Below are 26,165 nucleotides of genomic sequence, written 5' to 3'. Positions count from 1 at the left end.
GTTGGAGAACTGTAACGAACGGCTCATCAAAGGGTCCCATTCCTCAGCTACTCGCTTAAGTTCAGTGGCCATTCGCACCATGGTTGCTAAGCGACCAAGCGTTAGTCCTTCCTCCTCATCTCTCGTGTCCTCTTCTCCCTCTTCTCTTTCATCGTCGCCCGTCCGCAGGTGCTTTTGTCGGTCCAGGCCGTTTGGCCGACATTATGGGTTTAGGAGATGTTCGAAATTACAAGATAATTTGGCCAACTTAATGTAAATTTGCCAAGCTGTTTTATGTACGTACACATAACTGCACGAGACGACAAAATGATAGCACAATTCGTAGCATGTTTTGATACAAGAAGCGGGAGTGAGTTTTTAGCGAATCAGAATGCAGAGCACAATGCACCAAAAAAAAAAAAATGCATTATGAAAATCCGCGAAATAGCGAATCCGCGATAAGTGAACCGCGAAGTGGCGAGGGATCACTGTACACACTCCCCAATCTAAGACTACAGTACACACTCCCCAATCTAAGACTACAGTCACACTCCCCAATCTAAGACTACAGTCACACTCCCCAATCTAAGACTACAGTCACACTCCCCAATCTAAGACTACAGTCACACTCCCCAATCTAAGACTACAGTCACACTCTCCAATCTAAGACTACAGTCACACTCCCCAATCTAAGACTACAGTCACACTCCCCAATCTAAGACTACAGTCACACTCTCCAATCTAAGACTACAGTCACACTCCCCAATCTAAGACTACAGTACACACTCCCCAATCTAAAACTGAACGGCATTAGTGTGGCTCCTTTACTGTAAATCAATGTTTCTCAATCCATTCTTGTGTGTGAACCCCAGGGTGTGCACATTTTGTTCTAACATTGCACTAACACCAGCCAGGTTTTTCAAAATTGACGTTAAAATTGGACGTCTATCCATGTCCTGAGGACATCGGGAAATGCCTTCAAATGCCGTAATCCCATGACTCTGGATCAGAAGGTTGCTTCTACATCTGCATTGCTTGCTGTTTGGGGTTTTAGGATGGGTTTCTGTATAGCACTTTGTGACGTCTGCTTGTGTAAAAAGGGCTTTATAAATAAGCAGGTAGCTTAGTGGTTAAGAGCGTTGTGCCAGTAACCGAAATGTCGCTGGTTTTAATCCCCGAGCCGACTAGGTGAAAAATCTGTCGATGTGCCCTTGAGCAAGGCACTTAACCCTAATTGCTCCTGTAAGTCGCTCTGGATAAGAGCGTCTGCAAAATGACTAAAATGTAAATGTCAAATGTAATTGAAAACCGTCCACTAGGGGCAACATTGAGCGCCAAACCATCAAGTAGGCTTGGGTTTTCCTAGGGCATTGTGGACAAGGGTGGTAGATGTGCGTAATCCCATGACACCGGAACAGAAGGTTGCATGTTCAATCCCAGTCATGGGGTGGGGGGGGGTTTAACCCTATCCCGAACATTAACCCTTACCTCGACCCTTCGGAATGAACGCCTAAACTTAACCTTTAACTTCTCCATTTGTCGTCTGGAGAAATGCAACGATACAGAGCTGCAGGAGAAACAGAAACACTTCAACATGTGATGTTTGGAGAACGTGGATGAAGGTCTAATTCTGCAGTGAGCCTGCGAGAGCTGGTTGCTAACACACCTGATTCAACTCAACAAGGGCATGGAGGGAGATTTGTCAGTTGAATCAGGTGTGTATGGTAGTCTAGGGCTGGAACGAAAGTGTGTACACCCTCAAGGTCCACAAGAAGGGATTGAGAAACAATTCCTTGAATTGTCGGCAAACAGCCCATTTTTACACAGATAAGCCACAGTAGACACACAAACACGCAAACATCCTATCAGCAGCCAGCTTTGTTTCAGCGTCCCAGCCTCACTTCCATCAGGTTACCCATCAACCACATAACGAGCACTGCCTCACTTCCATCAGGTTACCTGTCAACCACATAACGAGCACTGCCTTACTTCCATCAGGTTACCTGTCAACCACATAACGAGCCCTGCCTTACTTCCATCAGGTTACTTGTCAACCACATAACGAGCACTGCCTTACTTCCATCAGGTTACCTGTCAACCACATAACAAGCCCAGCCTTACTTCCATCAGGTTACTTGTCAACCACATAACAAGCCCAGCCTCACTTCCATCAGGTTACCCATCAACCACATAACAAGCCCTGTCTCACTTCCATCAGGTTACCCGTCAACCACATAACAAGCCCTGCCTCACTTCCATCAGGTTACCCATCAACCACATAACAAGCCCTGTCTCACTTCCATCAGGTTACCCGTCAACCACATAACAAGCCCTGCCTCACTTCCATCAGGTTACCTGTCAACCACATAACAAGCCCAGCCTCACTTCCTTTAGGTTACCTGTCAACCACATAACAAGCCGTCTCACTTCCATCAGGTTACCTGTCAACCACATAACAAGCCCAGCCTCACTTCCATCAGGTTACCTGTCAACCACATAACAAGCCGTCTCACTTCCATCAGGTTACCTGTCAACCACATAACAAGCCAACCTTACTTCCATCAGGTTACCTGTCAACCACATAACAAGCCCTGCCTCACTTCCATCAGGTTACCTGTCAACCACATAACAAGCCCTGCCTCACTTCCATCACGTTACCTGTCAACCACATAACAAGCCCTGTCTCACTTCCATCACGTTACCCATTAACCACACAACAAGCCCCTATTACCCATTAACACCAATAAACACCACAGTGGACAGCACTACTATGGGCTAAAGGCTAACCCATAAATACTACTCCCTTTTATGTGTAGAAACACACACACAAACACACACACACACAAACAAGCACACACACACACCCTTCCAGTAAAAATGTCCTGTGTCCAGGCCACACCTGATTGGCTGCCCCTGGCGTGTGATGTCATGGCTTTGGTGGGTCTGACCAGGCTGCAATAAAATATATAAAGATAAGAGTGAACAACATCTCAACGGCAGAGAAAACTGGATATCTGTACCCGAGAGTAAACACACTGAGAGATACACACACAGAGAACGCACTGTGAGAAGCTTGGCTTCTTGGATACGTAGACAAGGGAGACGTGAGCTGCTACAGGACTGAAGGAGAGAAGAAGAGAAAAGGACTGAATACAGGAGAGAAAGAGAGAGTGTGGGGTGAAAGATTGTGAGACATAGCCACAACCAAGACGAGTGAGGGAGATGTAAAGGAAGAAGTTTGAGAAACGTAAGACCAAGAACAAAAGGGAAAGAAGGAGAGAGGGAGCGAGCGAGAGCCTGAAAGAGAAGAGCAAAATAAAGAGACTGAGAAAGGAGCGAATGAGTCACAGCTGGAAAGTGAGGGTCTGAGAGAAGAGCAAGGAAAGCGATCAAGACGTCCGTGGAGTGAGTGACTGAGACCAAAGGACAGTGAGAGAAAGAGGAGTGGCATCCTGATCCTAAGTGGGACTCAGCCAGAAGTGTGGTGCGATGGCGTCGTTTGCTCTGGAGCTAGTGGGTGTGATCCTGTCAGTGCTGGGCTGGATACTGAGCATAGTGAGCTGTGCTCTGCCCATGTGGAGGGTCACAGCTTTCATTGGAGCCAACATCGTCACAGCCCAGGTCTACTGGGAAGGGTTATGGATGAGCTGTGTGTTCCAGAGCACGGGCCAGATGCAGTGTAAGGTCTACGACTCCATGCTGGCCTTACCCCAGGACCTGCAGGCCGCCAGGGCTCTCACCGTGGTCACCATCATCCTCGGGGTCGTAGCTCTCCTCGTGGCTACCATTGGTGCCAAGTGCACCAACTGCATTGAGGAGGAGGGGGTGAAGGCCAAGGTGATGGTGTCTGCCGGAGTGGCCTTTATCATGGCTTCGCTGACCCAGCTGGTGCCTGTGTCCTGGTCGGCTCACACCATCATCCAGGAGTTCTACAACCCCATCATCCCCTCGGCACAGAAGATGGAGATCGGGGCGGCGCTGTACCTGGGCTGGGCCGCGGCCTCTTTGCTGCTGGTGGGGGGGGCTATCCTCTGCTGCAGCTGCCCTCCCCAGGAGGACAAACCCATTACGAGGTACTCAATCCCCCCCCAGAACCGGATGGCGTATTCTGCTGCTCCAAGGTCCATGGCCCCCAGCTCCTACAACCGGAGAGACTATGTGTGAAGCCGGAGGGGGGGATGGGGGATGTCTCAAGCACAGGATGGTTTGAGGTGACCGGAGCTCTGAATCAAGTTTACTCTTATTCCTCTGAGACCGAGAAAAAGCCCTTATACGCTAATCAAAACAAAATTGTTTGTTGTTTTATGCTTCTGTCTGGTTTACATTCAGTTGTCAGGGACTCAGTTGTCAGGGACTCAGTTGTCAGGGGCTCTATTGTTCATATTTTAAGTGTAGTTCTGTCCATGAGCTGTTCTTGTCTATTGATGTTCTGTATTCTGTCATGTTTTGTGTGGACCTCAGGAAGAGTAGGTGCTTCAGCAACAGCTATGGGGATCCTAATCAAATACTAAATACTCATCATAACTGAGCACTACTATAGGCCACAATGCTCTTATTAACTAGAGTTATTGTAGTTTTGCAATATACTGTATCTTGTCAATACAGGTGATTAGATAATAGATGATGTGATAAAAAGTCACGGCTTGCTGGACCACAACTTGACCTAAAGCTGAACTAAATGTTGATATCATTTTTTGGGAACTTTTTCAGTGTGCTATTCTTATTTCGAATCGTGTGAATCCCTCCATACGTGTGTGTTTCCAAATGTTATGTGAAATATGTCAAACAGAGCTTTTAGGTTTTGTACTTCTGTGAGAAGAAGAGGTAGGACGGTGCAGAGCATATAGCGTATTGCATTTGAAATGTTGTCTAAAAACCAAAGAGAGAGGAAGAAACATAGTAAATTAAATTGGTTACGTCAGAGTCCAATCCATCCAACAGACGTTTCAACAATGCAAGATATGTACAGTAAGACTAGGACAATATATACATATATTTTAAAAGATACATAAATAACAAAATATACTGTGCAGGGTTGCTGGGGCAACCAAACAGTCAGGTCAACAAGGTGGCACAGTAGCCGTAAACTACAGAATACAAGCAAATCTTCTCACCATAGAGTGAACCTGTATTAAAAAAACGACTCAGATTAAGTTTGGACTTTGATATCATATCTGTTTTTACTGTTGCAACATGTAATCTATTCACTGACAGACAGTCTGGGCTCTTTTTAACTTAATAACCTTTCCATGGGACGTGCAACTCCTGTACTGTAAATGATTTACCTCTGTTTGCCTGGAAATATTGTGTTTACAGTTTGATGATTCATACAAAACAGTTTATATAATAAAAATGTTTTACTCGGTTCAGTAAAATATGTGTTTTTGTGCATTATTTAGAAATTAAAGATATGATGCTTTAATGTTCCCCAATAAAAAAAATGCTCAAATGAATAGGAGGTATTTCCCCATGCCAGCTGGATGTGGAAGTACAGTCTTCTTCACCTGTATGTTTAGTTTAACTGTTTGTGAAATAGAGGAGCTGTGCTAAAAGGTCATGTGTGTGTGTGTGTGTGTGTGTGTGTGTGTGTGTGTGTGTGTGTGTGTGTGTGTGTGTGTGTGTGTGTGTGTAATTATTCTTGTGGGGACCAGAATTCCCCACAAGAATAGTAAACCCAAAAAAATTGACCAACTGGGAACATTTTGTTAGTCCCCACAAGGTCAAATACTAAAGGTAAAGAATTAGTGTTAGAATTAGGTTTTAGGGTTAGGCGCTAGGGTTAAGGTTAGGGTTAAGGTTAGGGTAATGGTTAGGGTCAGGTTTAAATTCAGGGTTAGGAGTTAGGGAACATAGGATTTTGAATGGGACTGAATTATGTGTCCCCACAAGGTCAGTTATACAAGACCGTGTGTGTGTGTTTAACTATTCTTGTCCACACACACACATAGCAAATGAACAAAAATCGGACCAATTGGAGACATTTTGTTATTCCCCTCGAGGTCAAATGCTATTTCTAGGGGGTTTAGGGTTAAGGTTAGAATTAGTGTTGAGGTTAGAATTACGTTAAGGGTTAGGGTTATGACCTAGGGTTAGTTTTAGGGTTAGGGTTAAGGTTAGGTTTTTTGTTTAAGGTTAGGGTTAGGGTTAGGGTTAGGGTTAGGGGTTAGGGAAAATAGGATGTTGAATGGGACTGTGTGTGCGTGTGTGTGTGTGTGTGTGTGTGTGTGTGTGTGTGTGTGTGTGTGTGTGTGTGTGTGTGTGTGTGTGTGTGTGTGTGTGTGTGCGCGTGCGTGCGTGCGTACGTGTATGTATTTCAGAGTGAGGTAAAGACTTGGCAGGAATGATCTTCCCTTCAGAGTAAACAACAGTGATAGGAGGAAAGGCTGGAGATCGGCCAAGTAAACACTTTCCCAGAGTTTCAGTTTCACCCATGTATGATAGAGAGAAGACATTCACATTAAATTACAGCATCTGACATTTCTGGCAAATACCGTTAATATGACATATTGGTATGAACTGGTCAAGTTCATTGCTATTAAGTTAAATGTTAAATTATGTACTTTGGTTCAGTAGGAAATTAATGTATGAAACTTAATGTAAGTAGTGTACTGATTATGGCGTATAAATCTGATTTTGTCATCACATCATTGTGTGAAGAGGGTGTGGTGGGGTTAGAGAAGAGGGTGTGGTGGGTTAGAGAAGAGGGTGTGGTGGGTTAGAGAAGAGGGTGTGGTGGGTTAGAGAAGAGGGTGTGGTGGGTTAGAGAAGAGGGTGTTGTGGGTTAGAGAAGAGAAGTACACATACATTGTGTTTTTTCTGACAGCATATCTAAACAGTTTCGGTGGAAAGCAGACTACCATACCCGTCATTGGTTCAATAACCCTGGTGGTGCGTTTACACACAATATATAGGAAGAAAACACCACACAAAGTGGAGGTGTAAGGAAAGTATTCATGCAGGTCACACACACACACAGACACAGACACACACGCACGCACGCACGCACACACGTACACACTGACGCTCCATAATCACAGTGACTCAGCTGGTCTGGCTGGCTCAGAGACAGAGACAGGCTGGCAAAGACACTGACTGACTGACTGACTGACTGGCTGACTGGCTGACTGACTACTGCTGCTTCCCTATTTGAATAGTCAAATAGTTCCTTATGGTCTGACCTGAGAGGTGTGGAGGCACATGGCTTAGTGGAGACGCCTGGAGAGGTGCTGCCGCAGGTGAATATTAACACCAATAAACTACTTCACTTGACCAATCAGGTAGTCATTGAAAAAATAAGTTGTTTTCCATAACCTGGATAGGTAGGGGCACAGAACACCTAACGTTGGAAAGTTAGTACACAAGTTACACATTTACACTACCGTTCAAAAGTTTGGGGTCACTTATAAATGTCCTTGTTTTCGACAGAAAGGCCATTTTTTTGTCCATTAAAATAACATCAAATTGATCAGAAATACAGTGTAGACATTGTTTATGTTGTAAATGGCTATTGTTGCTGGAAACGGCAGATTTTTTATGAAATATCTACATAGGCGTACAAAGGCCCATTTATCAGCAACCATCAGTCCTGTGTTCCAATGGCACGTTGTGTTTGCTAATCCAAGTTTATCATTTTAAAAGACTAATTGATCATTAAAAAACACTTTTGCAATTATGTTAGCACAGCTGAAAACTGTTGTGCTGATTAAAGAAGCAATAAAACTGGCCTTCTTGAGACTAGTTGAGTATCTGGAGCATCAGCAATTTTGAGTTAGATTACAGGCTCAAAATGGCCAGAAACAAATAACTTTCTTCTGAAACTCGTCAGTCTATTCTTATTCTGAGAAATGAAGGCTATTCCATGCGAGAAATTGCCAAGAAACTGAAGATCTCGTACAATATTGTGTACTACTTCCTTCACAAAACAGCGCAAACGGGCTCTAACCAGAATAGAAAGAGGAGTGGGAGGCCCCAGTGCACAACTGAGCAAGAGGACAAATACATTAGAGTGTCTAGTTTGAGAAACAGACACCTCACAGGTCCTCAACTGGCAGCTTCATTAAATATTACCCGCAAAACACCAGTCTCAACGTCAACAGTGAAGAAGCGACTCCGGGATGTTGACCTTCTAGGCAGAGTTGCAAAGAAAAAGTCATATCTCAGACTGGCCAATACAAATAAAAGATTAAGATGGGCAAAAGAACACAGACACTGGACAGAGGAAGATTGGAAAAAAGTGTTATGGACAGACAAATCGAAGTTTGAGGTGTTCGGATCACAAATAACATTTGTGAGACGCAGACCAAATGAAAAGATGCTGGAGGAGTGCTTGATGCCATCTGTCAAGCATGGTGGAGGCAATGTGATAGACTGGGGGTGCTTTGGTGGTGGTAAAGTGGGAGATTTGTACAGGGTAAAAGGGATCTTGAAGAATGAAGGCTATCACTCCATTTTGTAACGCCATGCCATAACCTATGGACGGCGCTTGATTGGAGCCAATTTCCTCCTACAACAGGACAATGACCCAAAGCACAGCTCCAAACTATGCAATAACTATTTAGGGAAGAAGAAGACAGCTGGTATTCTGTCTATAATGGAGTGGCCAGCACAGTCACCGGATCTCAACCCTATTGAGCTGTTGTGGGAGCAGCTTGACCGTATGGTACGTAAGAAGTGCCCATCAAGCCAATCCAACTTGTGGGAGGTGTTTCAGGAAGCATGGGGTGAAATCTCTTCAGATTACCTCAACAAATTGACAACTAGAATGCCAAAAGGTCTGCAAGGCTGTAATTGCTGCAAATGGAGGATTATTTGACAAAAGCAAAGTTTGAAGGACAGAATTATTATTTCAATAAAAAAATCATTATTTCTAACCTTGTCAATGACTACATTTCCTATGCATTTTGCGATATTTCCTATTCAAACTCATTCCATGTATGTTTTCATGGAAAACAAGGACATTTCTAAGTGACCCCAAACTTTTGAACGCTAGTGTACATTTTCACATAATAAAAGTCTCTGCTGCCTACTGTCCGACCAGGCATTGGGCCTGCATCTGTCCTATGTTCCACTGATGGCTGACGGAATGAAACTTGCCTTGCTCCTATTCTTGCTGAACAATGGGACCCTTAATCTCCTTCCAAGGGGGGGCTGCTCAAAACATTGGACCAGATTGTGTGTGGGGCCCTCTATGACGCGTTTGTCCTTGTCCCTTGCCTGTTTATCAGAGGCCCTGAAGCGCCCTGCACTACAGCCCATAGAGTCTGGTGTAGTAGTTGGAGAGTATCCCGCTGTTGACATTCAGTTGTCTCAGTCTGCGCAGAAGGTACAGTCGTTGTTGGCATGTTTTATTGATGTTCTGAGTGTTGGCATTAAAAGACAGTGTGCTGTCCATGATGGTTCCCAGGTTCTTAAAACTCACCACCCAGGACTCGGTGGTTTACTAGGTCTGCCTTCCTCCGGAAATCAATGAGAAGTTATTTTGTTTGGTTGATGTTGAGTGTGAAGTAGTTGTTATTGCGCCAGTCATGAACCCTGTTTACTTCTGTTTGGAAATGCAGTGTGTCATCTGAGGTCGACAAGGGCGGTGTCATTTCAAGCAGTACCTGTTGGACAGTGTTGGGGAATAGTGAACTACCAAGCAGTACCCGTTGGACAGTGTTGGGGAGTAGTGAACTACCAAGCAGTACCCGTTGGAGATTTTTGGGGAGTAGTGAACTACCAATCAGTACCCGTTGGAGATTTTTGGGGAGTAGTGAACTACCAAGCAGTACCTGTTGGACAGTGTTGGGGAATAGTGAACTACCAAGCAGTACCCGTTGGACAGTGTTGGGGAGTAGTGAACTACGTGTGGTTCAACTAGTAATTTAACTACACTTTGCGTTAGCTTGGTGGTAGTTTAACTACATTCTAATCTTGGTAGTGTTTTCAGTTGTTAATTATTTTTCTGCCATGTAGCGGTGTAGCTACATGGCAAGCTATAGTTGTTTACATGCGCGATGGACAAACAAGTGAAGGGCGCGAGATGCGACTGAATATTTCTTCGGGTGGGGAAAGAGCGAGAAAGAGTGGAAGAGGAGGCTTGGCTTGAAGCGCTGGGCATCTTGTTATGACATGCATTATCTGAATTAGGCCCACATAAATATACTGTACCTACGGAGCTGAGGCTCTTATGGAAGAACTTTGAATGACTTTGAACCTCAGAGAGTTGGCTTAACGTTGGACCCGAGCTAGCTAGCTAGTTAGCAGTGTGCAGAGCGGCACCAGATTGTTAAACATGTCTTACCTTTTTTTAGTTAATAAATCCAATGGAAACGTGATAACTATAGTATACTTAACTAGCAGTGAAAAAGTTAATCCATTCATCACTAATTAAAAATCTCTCTTACTAATTTCTGAATCACTCTTGTAACATCAGTAGGCTACAGTAGACTACGCTTCAGAAAGGGGAGGGGCAGGGGGAGGGGCAGGTAGCCTACACACGCACACCCACTGGTAAAGACTTCCATCTGGCAGGCAGACACTGTCAGGGATGATTTTACCCACGCACCGCTACATATTACAACCTGTGTGTTGTGATAATTGCGTTGTTTGTTCTATAACCTGTTAGTTCATATGCATTGACACCGTGATATACAGGCCTAAAGGCCGAGACAATAAGAAGACACAGTGGCAGAATAAATTCAACCACACTTTTGTTTCATTACAAAACCGGTGAAGTCCACAAAACATATTGCATGTAAGAAACAGTTACAGTTGAAGTCGGAAGTTTACATACACTTAGGTTGGCGTCATTAAAAACTTGTTTTTCAACCACTCCACAAGTCGGTTAGGACATCTACTTTGTGCATGACACAAGTAATTTTTCCACAATTGTTTACAGACAGATTATTTCACTTAGAATTCACTGTATCACAATTCCAGTGGGTCAGAAGTTTACATACACTAAGTTGACTGTGCCTTTAAACAGCTTGGAAAATTCCAGAAAATGATGTCATGGCTTTAGAAGCTTCTAATAGGCTAATTGACATCATTTGAGTCAATTGGAGGTGTACCTGTGGATGTATGTATCAGTGCCTCTTTGCTTGACATCATGGGAAAATCAAAAGAAATCAGCCAAGACTTCAGAAAAGAAATTGTAGACCTCCACAAGTCTGGTTCATCCTTGGGAGCAATTTCCAAATGCCTGAAGGTACCACGTTCATCTGTACAAACAATAGTACGCAAGTATAAACACCATGGGACCACGCAGCTGTCATACCGCTCAGGAAGGAGACGGGTTCTGTCTCCTAGAGATGAACGTACTTTGGTGCGAAAAGTGCAAATCTAACCTAGAACAGCAGCAAAGGACCTTGTGAAGATGCTGGAGGAAACAGGAACAAACGTATCTATATCCACAGTAAAACGAGTCCTATATCGACATAACCTGAAAGGCAGAACAGCAAGGAAGAAGCCACTGCTCCAAAACCGCCATAAAAAAGCCAGACTACGGTTTGCAACTGCAAATGGGGACAAAGATTGTACTTTTTGGAGAAATGTCCTCTGGTCTGATGAAACAAAAATAGAACTGTTTGGCCATAATGACCATGGTTATGTTTGGAGGAAAAAGGGGGACGCTTGCAAGCCGAACAACACCATCCCAACCATGAAGCACGAGGGTGGCAGCATCATGCTGTGGGGGTGCTTTGCTGCAGGAGGGACTGGTGCACTTCACAAAATAGATGGCATCATGAGGAAGGAAAATTATGTGGATATGTTGAAGCAACATCTCAAGACATCAGTCAGGAAGTTAAAGCTTGGTCGCATATGGTCTTCCAAATGGACAATGACCCCGAGCATACTTCCAAAGTTGTGGCAAAATGGCTTAAGGACAACAAAGTCAATGTATTGGAGTGGCCATCACAAAGCACTGACCTCAATCCTATAGAAAATGTGTGGGCAGAACTGAAAAAGCGTGTGCGAGCAATGAGGCCTACAAACCTGACTCTGTTACACCAGCTCTGTCAGGAGGAATGGGCCAAAATTCACCCGACTTATTATGGGAAGCTTGTGGAAGGCTACCCGAAACGTTTGACCCAAGTTAAACAATTTAAAGGCAATGCTACCAAATACTAATTGAGTGTATGTAAACTTCTGACCCGCTGGGAATGTGATGAAAGAAATAAAAGCTGAAATAAATAATTCTCTCTACTATTATTCTGACATTTCACATTCTTAAAATAAAGGGAATTCTTACTAGGATTAACTGTCAGGAATTGTGAAAAACTGAGTTTAAATGTATTTGGCTAAGGTGTATGTAAACTTCCGACTTCAACTGTATATGACCTACAGCATGGTCAAGCAAGGTAATGTTTCCGACATTTTCGGACTACTTAACAACTATTGATTTAGAACCACAGAGAGTTACCTCAAGTCGCAAAGAAAACAGGCGCTGCCTCCACTATTCCAGCACCATTTCAACTTCAACATTTCAACATCATCTAATCACCTATGCTTAGTCTAATACAGTGACAACTAAAAGATACCAAAAAAAAACGATTTAGTCCAATCAACGTACGCTAAATATGATATGGCTGTCCATGGTACTGATTTCTGTTTGTGTGTGTGTGTGTATGCAAGCAGAAAAAACATGTAGACTCACCCTACTTGTAGAGAAACGGCCGTACCATCCTCCTCTTTCATGTTTCCTGATCGGTCTATGACTCTGTCATACAGTACACGCTTTTCGTTTCTGTTGTCCTTGGCTACCTGGCTAAAATGCTTGCTTGCTAACCTACCTTCCTTTCATGGACAACGATACGCCAGGTCAGCTAGTTAACATTAGCCTTCTACATCTAGCTGCATGTTGAACTTCCATCCTCTCAGGCCAGGGGCACAATGTATGAATTTATGGTTGGATCAGAATTGCCATTATAATCATTGGCCAGTACAGAGAATTAAGTAAAACCACAATTCCAAATCCCTATCGCCATCCATGGCTAATTTTAGGAAAGGGACAATTTTAGCTAGCTAGCTGGCCACCTGAGGACAATGACACAACTAGATGCAACAATTCAAGTTTTTTTCTGTCAATGACGTTTGGCTTCTGATGTGATGTGATTGGCCAAGCTAATTGTTCTCTCTGTGTGATTGGTGCGAAGCCAAATTCAAACTGGCTTCCCTCTACACTTTTTTTTTGGTGCACCAGGACCATTCACAGCTGAGCTCACTCAGTTTAGCTCAACGCTGATTGGCTATTATTTCATAAAACAATTTTTCAAGGGTGGCTCACTGGCTTCCCTTGCTTTCAATGCTATGGGCGACAACATTGTCATACTCTTTCTGACCAGACAGCAAAACCGAAAGTAAAAGACGCAAAAACTAAACTTAAAAATCTGCTGCTTCTTAGACTTGCTTTCAATGAGAATGACAGATCTATAACTCATATTTCTATTTGAATTCAATTCGGTCACCTAAAGAGTTATATATTGCGGCATTAAGGGTAGCTTTAGTTTAGGTTAACTTCTTCCAGTGTGAAGTAATTGGTAGCTTGGTAAACTATATTTTCAGAGTAGCTTCCCCAACACTGCCTTCGGATAGGCACAGCACACATAAGGTTTTTGGTCAGGTCACATGATCAGGTAACACTCAGCCCTAGTTTATCATCTATGAAAATACAGACCTGTGGAGAATGTCAGTGGCTGTATGTTTAGTCGAATGTAAAACACTCCACTGTTGTTGCTGCTGTTGTGTTGATTATTCAGGTGCTCCAATCAATGGACTGATTAACAACAACTGCGAACACAACAGACTAAAATGCATACAGAGCAGAAAACTCGTTCAGTTAAAGGTTTCATGTGTGAACGTAGCTATCTCAATGTTGTTGTCGTTGTTTTTCTCTGTGAGAGATATACCCCAAAGACCGGTAACCACAGGCAACCAACTGTGGGGGGGGGCGGGCCTTCCATCACCATCACAATTACAATACACAATACAAATACATATCCACTTTAATTCAACACTATTCAACTGCTTATGACAGAAAACAACTGACTTTATTATACAAAGTGTGGGTTACATTTTTCATGGTATTTCTAATGTGTCACTAGGTATATGGAGGCTGCCTGGCCGTATAATATGAGTGTGTAACCGATACTGAGAGGAGTACATAGTGTGTGTGCTAAGGGTGTCTGTGCTCTCTGTCTCTCTCGCTCTCTCTCTCTGTGTTGTCATATTTACTCAGAGGGCAGTTCTGCAGGTTTTCAGGGATCTGGGAATGTTTTCCCGCATAATCTTTCTGTATAGGAACTGACACAGAAACCTGCTGGTTGTGGAAGGCTATGTCACCAAGTGGCAGCAGGAAGTAGGCCAACATAATAAATAATAAAGTGTCTCAACAATTCTGACAGCAACGTTAGCCTTTTTCCGGATTGTCTTTTATGAATACATTCTAATTCACATAGAAACAAACAAAGGTAGAATTACACAAAGGAAGAATTACCGTTAGAGTCAAGGAACCAAGAAACTACTGTAAGAAATTACCATCATAAAACGTAATTTTGTATTTTGCTACACAGTAGGTCTAGGGGAATCACAGTGTGAGGCTTATTGCTGTGTGTGCGTGCTTGTTTGCGTGAGTGCGACTGAGGGCAAAATTTTTGGGCTGGTGCTAAGGAGGCGCAAGTGTCAAACACACGTTATTTTGCAATTTTGTCATGTAAAAACTGGGGCGTTGGCTTTTTCCAGCCCTATACGCCAGGTTTGGCATTTGACCTGTTTAACATCAGCTAGCTTGCGCTATGGTGGCAGGAGTGGCAATATTTGAGGTGTGTCCTTAAAAACAAGCACAAAAGTGACAATTTCAAGCAGCACTAATGGGAAGTCTTAAGGTCCACAAAAAGCAGGTCTTCATGTAAAGCAGTTGATAATGGCATGGATTTTGAGAGCGGAAGCACAGCCTATCCAGCAATGAAGCACAGTGCCCATGGAAGGAGAGATGTGCCATTTGTGCCTGATGACCTTGATTAGTTTCCCCCCATTTCGTTAAATTTGATTAAGAACCAAGCATAAAAATAGCAAAAATTATTTCTGACACACCCCCGAACCTATAACGCTTTTGTCAGTGCTAAGATTTACCATTGTGTTAGGTTTGTTAAAATAGAGCCCTGAGTGTATCTGCCCAGCCTAGAAATAGACTTCGATTTCAGATGCTTGAAAAGCTCCTGAGGATGTCGATATATGCCTTCCTTGGCACTTTGTTTTTAAATGATTGCCCAGCACTTTGGGCGCAAACTCACATTGTGAAGGGAAACGATGACATCTCGTTGCTCTGCCTGGGTGTGTGTCTGTTTGTTTCTATGTGAGGTCATAAAACCTATATGTAGCCACAGTAAATCCTATAGATAGCCACAGTAAATCCTGTATGTAGCCACAGTAAATCCTGTATGTAGCCACAGTAAATCCTATAGATAGCCACAGTAAAGCCTGTATGTAGCCACAGTAAATCCTATAGATAGCCACAGTAAAGCCTGTATGTAGCCACAGTAAATCCTATAGATAGCCACAGTAAATCCTGTATGTAGCCACAGTAAATCCTATAGATAGCCACAGTAAAGCCTGTATGTAGCCACAGTAAATCCTATAGATAGCCACAGTAAATCCTGTATGTAGCCACAGTAAATCCTATAGATAGCCACAGTAAAGCCTGTATGTAGCCACAGTAAATCCTATATGTAGCCACAGTAAATCCTATAGACAGCCACAGGCCCAACCACTCAGTGAGGACAACAGACTCTGTGGAACGCATCACTATGAGCTACTGTTACCCTCTCTGGCTTTCCTACAAGGAGGGGGTGAGAAGGGGTGTGTGTGTGTGTGTGTTTGGGTGTGGGTATGGGGGTGGGTGGAGGGGGAGGGGGAGGGAGAGTCTGTCTCCAATTGACTGGCTGCCTAATGTTTTGTTGTCAAACCAACAAAAATGGTTTCTTGTCCTCCATGTTTCTTTGTGTGAAACATTCAAACCATTAGATGACACTAGCTGTGCCAGCCATTACCTCTAAGTTACAGAGTATATCCAGTCAGAGGACATGATTTAGCACACTTGTTCCAAACATTTAGAGGGAATTTGTTCTTCAGAAAGGCACAAAATTAGATAGTAGGTAAGGCCAGGGTAATTGTCAATGCACTGTCTGTCCCTATGTTACTGGAACAAATAGTCAAGAGGGAGTCAGATTACAGGTGAAACTCTCCCTTCTGGCTCCCTCCCTCCTCTCCTCTCATCTCACCTGCCTCTTCTCCCTCCTCCTCCTCCTCCTCCTCCTCCTCCCTCTCGCCCCCTCTCTCAGCCACCTCTATGGGCAGGTGTTGTTTTTGTGAAGAGCATGCAGCAACCTGTTCTGTCACCCTGTGACATCATCACCAGGGGACTCCTCCCTCCCTCCTCACCTGCCTCCACTAGGCTATAAAGGACCTCTGTTTCCGTGCCAGCATCACTTAGTTACATCACACCCCCCACACAGAGAGAGAGGGGAGTGGTCATACACACGAGCATCACAAGGAAGAACATAGAACACAAAGAACCTAGGACAAAGTTCTGGACTGAATCCTCTGTTCATTCTTTGTGCTGAATTCTGGAATCTCAGCAGGTTCTAGAATCTCTTAATTGAGTCACATCCTCATTCCTCCAGGTAGGTCAGGTGTATGATAGAGACGCACTCAGGAAGCCAGCATGTCGATGGGCATGGAGATTGTGGGCATCGCCCTGGGAGTCATAGGATTCATCCTGGGCATCGTGGTCTGTGCCATGCCCATGTGGAAGGTGACAGCCTTCATCGGAGCCAACATCGTCACAGCCCAGACCATCTGGGAAGGGTTATGGATGAACTGTGTGACCCAGAGCACGGGACAGATGCAATGTAAGATCTATGACTCCATGCTGGCCTTACCCCAGGACCTGCAGGCTGCCAGAGCCATGACTATCATCGCCATTGTCCTGGGGATTCTAGGGGTGATGGTCTCCATCGTCGGAGCCAAGTGCACCAACTGCATCGAGGACGAACCCTCCAAAGCTAAAGTCATGATCATCTCCGGAATCTTCTTCATCCTGGCCGGTATCCTCATCCTTATCCCTGTGTCCTGGTCGGCCAACACCATCATCCGAGACTTCTACAACCCCCTTTTGGTGGAGTCCCAGAGGAGGGAGCTGGGAGCCTCACTCTACATCGGCTGGGGGTCGGCGGTCCTGCTCCTTATCGGAGGAGCCATGCTGTGCTGCACCTGCCCCCCCAAGGAGGAGAAGAGGTACAAGCCCCCCCGCATGGCCTACTCCGCCCCTCGCAGCGTGAGCGGGGGCACAGCGGGATACGACAGGAAGGACTACGTCTGAGAGGCACTATTTCACTGAATGGAGGGAAGAAAATATAGAGGTGCAGTAGAAAGAAGAGTGATAGAGGAGAGGTAGAAAGATAGAGGGTATCTCTATCCTGAACATTGCTGTGTTTGTTTGCTATCCGACAGGGAAAAACTAGGAGACAAAACTCCTACTGAAAAGACTCCGATATGAAGGGATGTGTGTTTTAATGTTACTGCTTGGCTTTTCCTCCGCTTGGGTGTCTCTGTTCAGTGTCGTTCTTCAGCTTTATATAGGCTTGTGTGAAGTAGAGGCCGTCAGACGCAGATACTGTACATACAATCCCAAAGGGGTAGGTTGATTACTGGTAATGACTGGTTTATAGAATAGTTTCAATTGTAGTTGTTATTCATTCATTTCAAACTTCAGATGATAAACCAAAGCCCTTTTGTTTCAGCAAGCCTTACTGTTGAAGGGTCTTGGTTTTCAAGTACTTGGGAGAAATGCTATAGTTACATAGTATGTGGGCTCATATTTCTACTGCAGTATGGAGGTCCCTATTACGTGTGTAGTTTGCTGTTGGCGAAGTGGGATTTTGTTTCACTGAAACTTTCAGTTAAAAAGTTTCACTGTGTCTCATTAACACATCCCAGGAAGGACCAGCTCTGTTTTTACATGGATTTGGTTATATGATTCAGTGTGTGTGTGCGTCTTTCACATGCATTTGGTTGTGAGAGATTCTGCCTCAGGTCATGATAGTATAGATTCCTTCCTCTTCAGATCTCCACTCTATTTAGGCCTTTGTGTGTGTGTGTGTGTGTGTGTGTGTGTGTGTGTGTGTGTGCGTCTGTGTGCGTTGGTGTGTGGTGAAATAATATTTGTTTAGTAAAAAATATATATATATATAATTAATAGTTTTTTTACCCATCCACCTCTTCGGAGGACACATATCTTTTTTGTTTTTTTTTACAGCTTTCTGCTACATATACATACATTTTACATATACATATTACATACACATTTTGCATACACATTTTACAGCAATTAATAGCTTTTTAATGCTGAATGTGCATTTTATTTTATAGTAAGAAAATGTTTACCATCATTTGTAAAGGAATAAGACTATGTATAGACGAATTATAGTTAGGAGAGTGATGGTAAAGCAGGACCATTGTCTGACATATGGAGTCAGTCTGTCTCCTGTTTAACAAATCAACTGTAAGAACTGTTTGGTGACCAGGGAGTAGTACACCTGAATGATGTGTGTGTGTGTGTGTGTGTGTGTGTGTGTGTGTGTGTGTGTGTGTACATAGAGGGTGAGAGACTACCTAATAAAAGGCATCTGTGTCTATGGTCTTGATTTTCAACTGAAGGCAAGCAGTCAGGTTTACCTGCAACCGCCCATATAGTCACAATGGACAGCTTCTGTTGTTGGCTTTTATTTGAAATAAGTCAGGCATTTTTGTTTTTTATGAAAATACTGAAAAGTGCCTAGTTTCAATACTTATTGTTTGATTGAATGTTTATTTTGTAAATTGTCTTTATATATGTTAAGACAACAATGCTTGAACGATGTTTTGTGTTTTACAATGGGCTGCTTTTCTTTGCATTTCAACTGTGCTTTATTTACTGTATTTTAATAAATGTGAAAATGTATTCCCTGTTGTCATGTAGCAGTTTTTTTTCTTCATGGTAAACACTCTCCCACCTCTAGCTTTACCTCTTCTTGGTAAACGCCTCAAGCATTAGCTCTTCTTGGTAAATGCCTCAAGCATTACCTCCCACCTGCACAATAGAAAGATACATTCTACTTTACAGTCGTAGCTCCAATTTAGGCTGTGTCTATCAATGTGGTTTTCAATGTGTTTCTAGGTTAGTGTACATCTAGGTTAGCGTACATCAGTGGAGGCTGCTGAGGGGAGGACGGCTCATAATAATGTCCGGAACGGCGCAAATTGGAATGGCATCAAACACATGGAAACCATGTGTTTGATGTATTTGATACCAACGAAGGTTGGCTTCCGAGTGCTTATACTACATAAAAATATACGTTTAAATTTTTTCAATAATTTTCCTCAACATAGAATTAACATATCTTTGACATAATGCTGGCAAAGTTGTTTCCTACTAAATATTTGACTACTTTAGCAATGTCATTGTATTTCCAGGCACTATTTGACTAAACAGTCAAATAAAAACAAATAAAATCACATTTTATTTGTCACATGCGCCGAATAAAACAGTGAAATGCTTACTTACAAGCCCTTAACTAGCAATGCAGTTTTAAGAAAGAATACCAAAAAAGAAATCACACAAAAAAATACAATATAAAATAATACAAAATAAAAGTAACAAATAATTAAAGAGCAGCAGTAAAAATAACAATAGCGAGCTATATACAGGGGGTACCGGTACCGAGTCATTAACATCGGTCCAGAATGACTGGGTTTATCACGACTTTAGGGCACCATTATTGCGCCGCCGGTAGAGAGCGGCTTGAGAATGTTCATAACAGCGGCATGACACGACCGAGTGATGGAGGTGCAAGTGCCACCTACAGTATCTCAAAAAAGTGAGTACACCCCTCACATTTTTGTAAATATTTGAGTATATCTGTGACAACACTGAAGAAATTACACTTTGCTACAATGTAAAGTAGTGAGTGTACAGCTTGTATAACAGTGTAAATGTGCTGTCCCCTCAAAATAACACAACACACAGCCATTAATGTCTAAACCTCTGGCAACAAAAGTGAGTACACCCCTAAGTGAAAATGTTCAAATTGGGCCCAAAGTGTCAATATTTTGTGTGGCCACCATCATTTTCCAGCACTGCCTTAACCCTCTTGGGCATGGAGTTCACCAGAGCTTCACAGGTTGCCATTGGAGTCCTCTTCCACTCCTCCATGACGACATCACAGAGCTGGTGGATGTTAGAGACCTTGCACTCCTCCACCTTCCATTTGAGGATGCCCCACAGATGCTCAATGGGGTTTAGGTCTGGAGACATGCTTGGCCAGTCCATCACCTTTACCCTCAGCTTCTTTAGCAAGGCAGTGGTCATCTTGGAGGTGTGTTTGGGGTCGTTATCATGTTGGAATACTGCCCTGCGGCCCAGTCTCCAAAGGGAGGGGATCATGCTCTGCTTCAGTATGTCACAGTGCATGTTGGCATTCATGGTTCCCTCAATGAACTGTAGCTCCCCAGTGCCGGCAGCACTCATGCAGCCCCAGACCATGACACTCCCACCACCATGCTTGACTGTAGGCAAGACACACTTGTCTTTGTACTCCTCACCTGGTTGCCGCCACACACGCTTGACACCATCTGAACCAAATAAGTTTATCTTGGTCTCATCAGACCACAGGACATGGTTCCAGTAATCCTTGTCCTTAGTCTGCTTGTCTTCAGCAAACTGTTTGCGGACTTTCTTGTGCATCATCTTTAGAAGAGGCTTCCTTCTGGGACGACAGCCATGCAGACCAATTTGATGCAGTGTGCGGCGTATGGTCTGAGCACTGACAGGCTGACCCCACACCCCTTCAACCTCTGCAGCAATGCTGGCAGCACTCATACGTCTATTTCCCAAAGACAACCTCTGGATATGACGCTGAGCACGTGCACTCATCTTCTTTGGTCGACCATGGCGAGGCCTGTTCTGAGTGGAACCTGTCCTGTTAAACCGCTGTATGGTCTTGGCCACCGTGCTGCAACTCAGTTTCAGGGTCTTGGCAATCTTCTTATAGCCCAGGCCATCTTTATGTAGAGCAACAATTCTTTTTATCAGATCCTCAGAGAGTTCTTTGCCACAAGGTGCCATGTTGAACTTCCAGTGACCAGTATGAGGGAGTGTGAGAGCGATGACACCAAATTTAACACACCTGCTCCCCATTCATACCTGAGACCTTGTAACCCTAACGAGTCACATGACACCGGGCAGGGAAAATGGCTAATTGGGCCCAATTTGGACATTTTCACTTAGGGGTGTACTCACTTTTGTTGCCAGCGGTTTAGACATTAATGGCTGTATGTTGAGTTATTTTGAGGGGACAGCAAATGTACACTGTTATACAAGCTGTACACTCACTACTTTACATTGTAGCAAAGTGTCATTTCTTCAGTGTTGTCACATGAAAAGATATACTCAAATATTTACAAAAATGTGAGGGGTGTACTCACTTTTGTGAGATACTGTATGAATACAACACATTACTGAGAATGTAATTTGCTGGGGTGTTCTTATCAATTACCATTATTTGGGCCATACAATTCATTGAACCATAATCTCCTCTGTCACATTTCCTAAAAGCCCTAGACTGGTCAATAAGGACACCATAAAGCCTTGGTTATAATGATGTCAATTCAAACAAGGCAGAGCAGAGGGCCTCACTTCATCATGGAACATGACATTACTAATCTGAACAAAGATATGCTTACTTTATCTCACCTAGACCCAACCCAGCACACAGTGTGTCAGAAATAATCTTTACTCTAAGCATTGTCAGCACTAATACACACACGCAAGCACATCGTGTTTTTTTTACTGATTGCTTCTACTCTGTGTCTTTCTTACTCAAACACCCACATGTGCAACCACACACAGCCTCGAGCGCCGCCCTCTTCCAATATAGCTGTTGGACTTTCAAATCCAAACAATGTCAGGTCTTAACCCCACAGGAATGTTTTTTTGAGAGAGTTTTGAGTTTTTTTGAGTTTTCTTGGTCCTAGTTACCTGATGTCTGCAGCCTTCCTCACTACTGTTACCATGGGTGGGAACGTTGCTCCAGGGAAGCGACATGCCCATGCCTCACCTGAGGAGGCGGGATGGGGGATTCTGCTCTCTCAACTGGTGAGAGAGAACACATGGATTCACACTAATGGTATATTAATGTTGACCGATGCATTTCAAAGTCAAACTTCGTACAAATGCTCTGTAACGTCACATTGCATTCATCACCTTTCATTTTACTGTAACCTCAGATTTAATAGAAAAACAGGATTATACAAATGCTCTCGTCATCACCATCATCAAACAGCAGACTTTAAACAGTTGGAATATGAAGCTGACATGCAGACAGGCGGACAGATGGACGGACAGACAGACCATGTCAGCCCTATCCTGATTTTCTGGTCTGTCCAACCCCAACCCTTACTCCTACAGACGTTTTGCATTTCTATTGTTATATTTACAGGGAACTAACAGTGAGGTATGACAATATACAGGGAACTAACAGTGAGGAATGCAATGGTGGAAAAACTACCCAATTGTCATACTTGAGTAAAAGTAAAGATACCTTAATAGAAAATTACTCAAGTAAAAGTGAAAGTCACCAGTAAAATACTACTTGAGTAAAAGTATTTGGTTTTAAATATACTTAAGTTTCAAAAGTAAATGTAATTGCTAAAATATACTTAAGTATTGAAAGTAAGTATAAATCATTTCAAATTCCATATATTAAACGAACCAGACGGCACCATTTTCTTTTCATTTTTTTTTCATTTACGGATAGCCAGATGCACACTCCAACACTCAGACATAATTTACAAACTAAGCATTAGTGTTTAGTGAGTCCGCCAGATCAGAGGCTATAGGGATGACCAGGGATGTTCTCTTGATAAGTGTGTGAATTGGACCATTTTCCTGTCCTGCTAGCCATGCAAAATGTAACAAGTACTTTTGGGTGTCAGGGAAAATTTATGAAGTAAAAAGTACATTATTTTCTTTAGGAATGTAGTGAAGTAAAAGTTGTCAAAAATATAAATAGTAAAGTAAAGCCCAGAAATCTACTTAAGTAGTACATACCACTGGAGGTATGACAACATACAGGGAACTAACAGTGAGGTATGACAACATACAGGGAACTAACAGTGAGGTATGACAACATACAGGGAACTAACAGTGAGGTATGATAACATACAGGGAACTAACAGTGAGGTACGAGAACATACAGGGAACAAACATTGAGGTACGATAACATACAGGGAACTAACAGTGAGGTATGACAACAAACAGGGAACTAACAGTGAGGTATGACAACATACAGGGAACTAACAGTGAGGTATGACAACATACAGGGAACTAACAGTGAGGTATGACAACATACAGGGAACTAACAGTGAGGTATGACAACATACAGGGAACTAACAGTGAGGTATGATAACATACAGGGAACTAACAGTGAGGTACGAGAACATTCAGGGAACAAACATTGAGGTACGATAACAAACAGGGAACTAACAGTGAGGTATGACAACATACAGGGAACTAACAGTGAGGTATGACAACATACAGGGAACTAACAGTGAGGTATGACAACATACAGGGAACTAACAGTGAGGTATGACAACATACAGAAAACTAACAGTGAGGTATGACAACATACAGGGAACTAACAGTGAGGTATGGCAACATACATGGAACTAACAGTGAGGTATGGCAACATACAGGGAACTAACAGTGAGGTATGACAACATACAGGGAACTAACAGTGAGGTATGACAACATACAGGGAACTAACAGTGAGGTATGACAACATACAGGGAACTAACAGTGAGGTATGACAACATACAGGGAACTAACAGTGAGGTATGATAACATACAGGGAACTAACAGTGAGGTATGACAACATACAGGGAACTAACAGTGAGGTATGACAACATACAGGGAACTAACAGTGAGGTATGACAACATACAGGGAACTAACAGTGAGGTATGATAACATACAGGGAACTAACAGTGAGGTACGAGAACATACAGGGAACAAACATTGAGGTATGACAACATACAGGGAACTAACAGTGAGGTATGACAACAAACAGGGAACTAACAGTGAGGTATAACAACATACAGGGAACTAACAGTGAGGTATGACAACATACAGGGAACTAACAGTGAGGTATGACAACATACAGGGAGGTATGACAACATACAGGGAACTAACAGTGAGGTATGACAACATACAGGGAACTAACAGTGAGGTATGGCAACATACATGGAACTTACAGTGAGGTATGACAACATACAGGGAACTAACAGTGAGGTATGACAACATACAGGGAACTAACAGTGAGGTATGACAACATACAGGGAACTAACAGTGAGGTATGATAACATATAGGGAACTAACAGTGAAGTATGACAACATACAGGGAACTAACAGTGAGGTATGACAACATACAGGGAACTAACAGTGAGGTATGACAACATACAGGGAACTAACAGTGAGGTATGACAACATACAGGGAACTAACAGTGAGGTATGACAACATACAGGGAACTAACAGTGAGGTATGACAACATACAGGGAACTAACAGTGAGGTATGATAACATACAGGGAACTAACAGTGAGGTACGAGAACATACAGGGAACAAACATTGAGGTATGATAACATACAGGGAACTAACAGTGAGGTATGACAACAAACAGGGAACTAACAGTGAGGTATAACAACATACAGGGAACTAACAGTGAGGTATGACAACATACAGGGAACTAACAGTGAGGTATGACAACATACAGGGAACTAACAGTGAGGTATGACAACATACAGGGAACTAACAGTGAGGTATGACAACATACAGGGAACTAACAGTGAGGTATGACAACATACAGGGAACTAACAGTGAGGTATGACAACATACAGCGAACTAACAGTGAGGTATGATAACATATAGGGAACTAACAGTGAAGTATGACAACATACAGGGAACTAACAGTGAGGTATGACAACATACAGGGAACTAACAGTGAGGTATGACAACATACAGGGAACTAACAGTGAGGTATGACAACATAAAGGGAACTAACGGTGAGGTGTGATAACATACAGGGAACTAACAGTGAGGTATGACAACATACAGGGAACTAACAGTGAGGTATGACAACATACAGGGAACTAAGAGTGAGGTATGACAACATACAGGGAACTAACAGTGAAGTATGACAACATACAGGGAACTAACAGTGAGGTATGACAACATACAGGGAACTAACAGTGAGGTATGACAACATAGAGGGAACTAAGAGTGAGGTATGACAACATACAGGGAACTAACAGTGAAGTATGACAACATACAGGGAACTTACAGTGAGGTATGACAACATACAGGGAACTAACAGTGAGGTATGACAACATACAGGGAACTAACAGTGAGGTATGACAACATAAAGGGAACTAACGGTGAGGTATGACAAAATACAGGGAACTAACAGTGAGGTATGAAAACATACAGGGAACTAACAGTGAGGTATGAAAACATACAGGGAACTAACAGTGAGGTATGAAAACATACAGGGAACTAACAGTGAGGTATGACAGGAGGACAGCAGGAGGAGGAGGAAGAGATGGAGTGTTTGTAAATGATGAGGAACTGAATTATGCTAACGAGGCCAGACTGGAGAGAATGGCTAGGCAAATTCATGACCAAGACAAACTAGTCCATCCATACACACTCTCACGTTTCCTGTAGAAGCAGGTCGGCTGGCCGGCTACGTTGCCATGTGGCTGATTTTCACACAATCTGAAGAACAGAGAGCAAAGTCCAACAGGCACCTGATAGGGACGCCTGTTTAATAATCCTCAAGGATCCCCATCCACAGCAGGTTATCAAAGATTCTTTAACCCCTATAGAGGAAACGTTGGTGGTTTGGGTGAGAGCGATAACTCCCATTGGATTATCTGATCCTGACATCTCAACTGACTGCTAGCAGGCTGTAAATATCTGGACTATATGAGATGATCATCAGGTGTGGTTGAAGGGCATAGGAGTGTTACAAACTCTACATCCCAAATGGTACCCGATTCCCTTCATAGTGCACTACTTTAGACCAGGGGCCATAGGGGGTGCACACACACACACACA

At 43.2% G+C, this 26,165-nt stretch overlaps 2 protein-coding genes across 2 annotated transcripts; both read left to right on the top strand.

Moving 5' to 3' along the window:
* The first annotated feature begins 2,953 nt into the window (after positions 1-2,953).
* Positions 2,954-5,354, top strand: LOC121541982 (claudin-4-like). Its single transcript, XM_045208175.1, has one exon. The coding sequence runs from the start codon at positions 3,469-3,471 to the stop codon at positions 4,141-4,143; it is 675 nt and encodes a 224-aa protein (XP_045064110.1). The 5' UTR covers positions 2,954-3,468; the 3' UTR covers positions 4,144-5,354.
* A 10,987-nt stretch (positions 5,355-16,341) lies between these two features.
* On the top strand, positions 16,342-18,958 carry cldn3c (claudin 3c). Its single transcript, XM_045208174.1, has one exon. It carries the CDS (start codon positions 16,682-16,684, stop codon positions 17,336-17,338), a length of 657 nt encoding a protein of 218 aa, XP_045064109.1. The 5' UTR covers positions 16,342-16,681; the 3' UTR covers positions 17,339-18,958.
* The last annotated feature ends 7,207 nt before the right edge of the window (positions 18,959-26,165 follow it).

This window comes from Coregonus clupeaformis, chromosome 27, assembly GCF_020615455.1.
Source record: "Coregonus clupeaformis isolate EN_2021a chromosome 27, ASM2061545v1, whole genome shotgun sequence".
Taxonomy (NCBI): Eukaryota; Metazoa; Chordata; class Actinopteri; order Salmoniformes; family Salmonidae; genus Coregonus; species Coregonus clupeaformis.
Note: the sequence above shows the minus strand (reverse complement) of the source record. Positions and strands in the feature narration are given on the sequence as shown.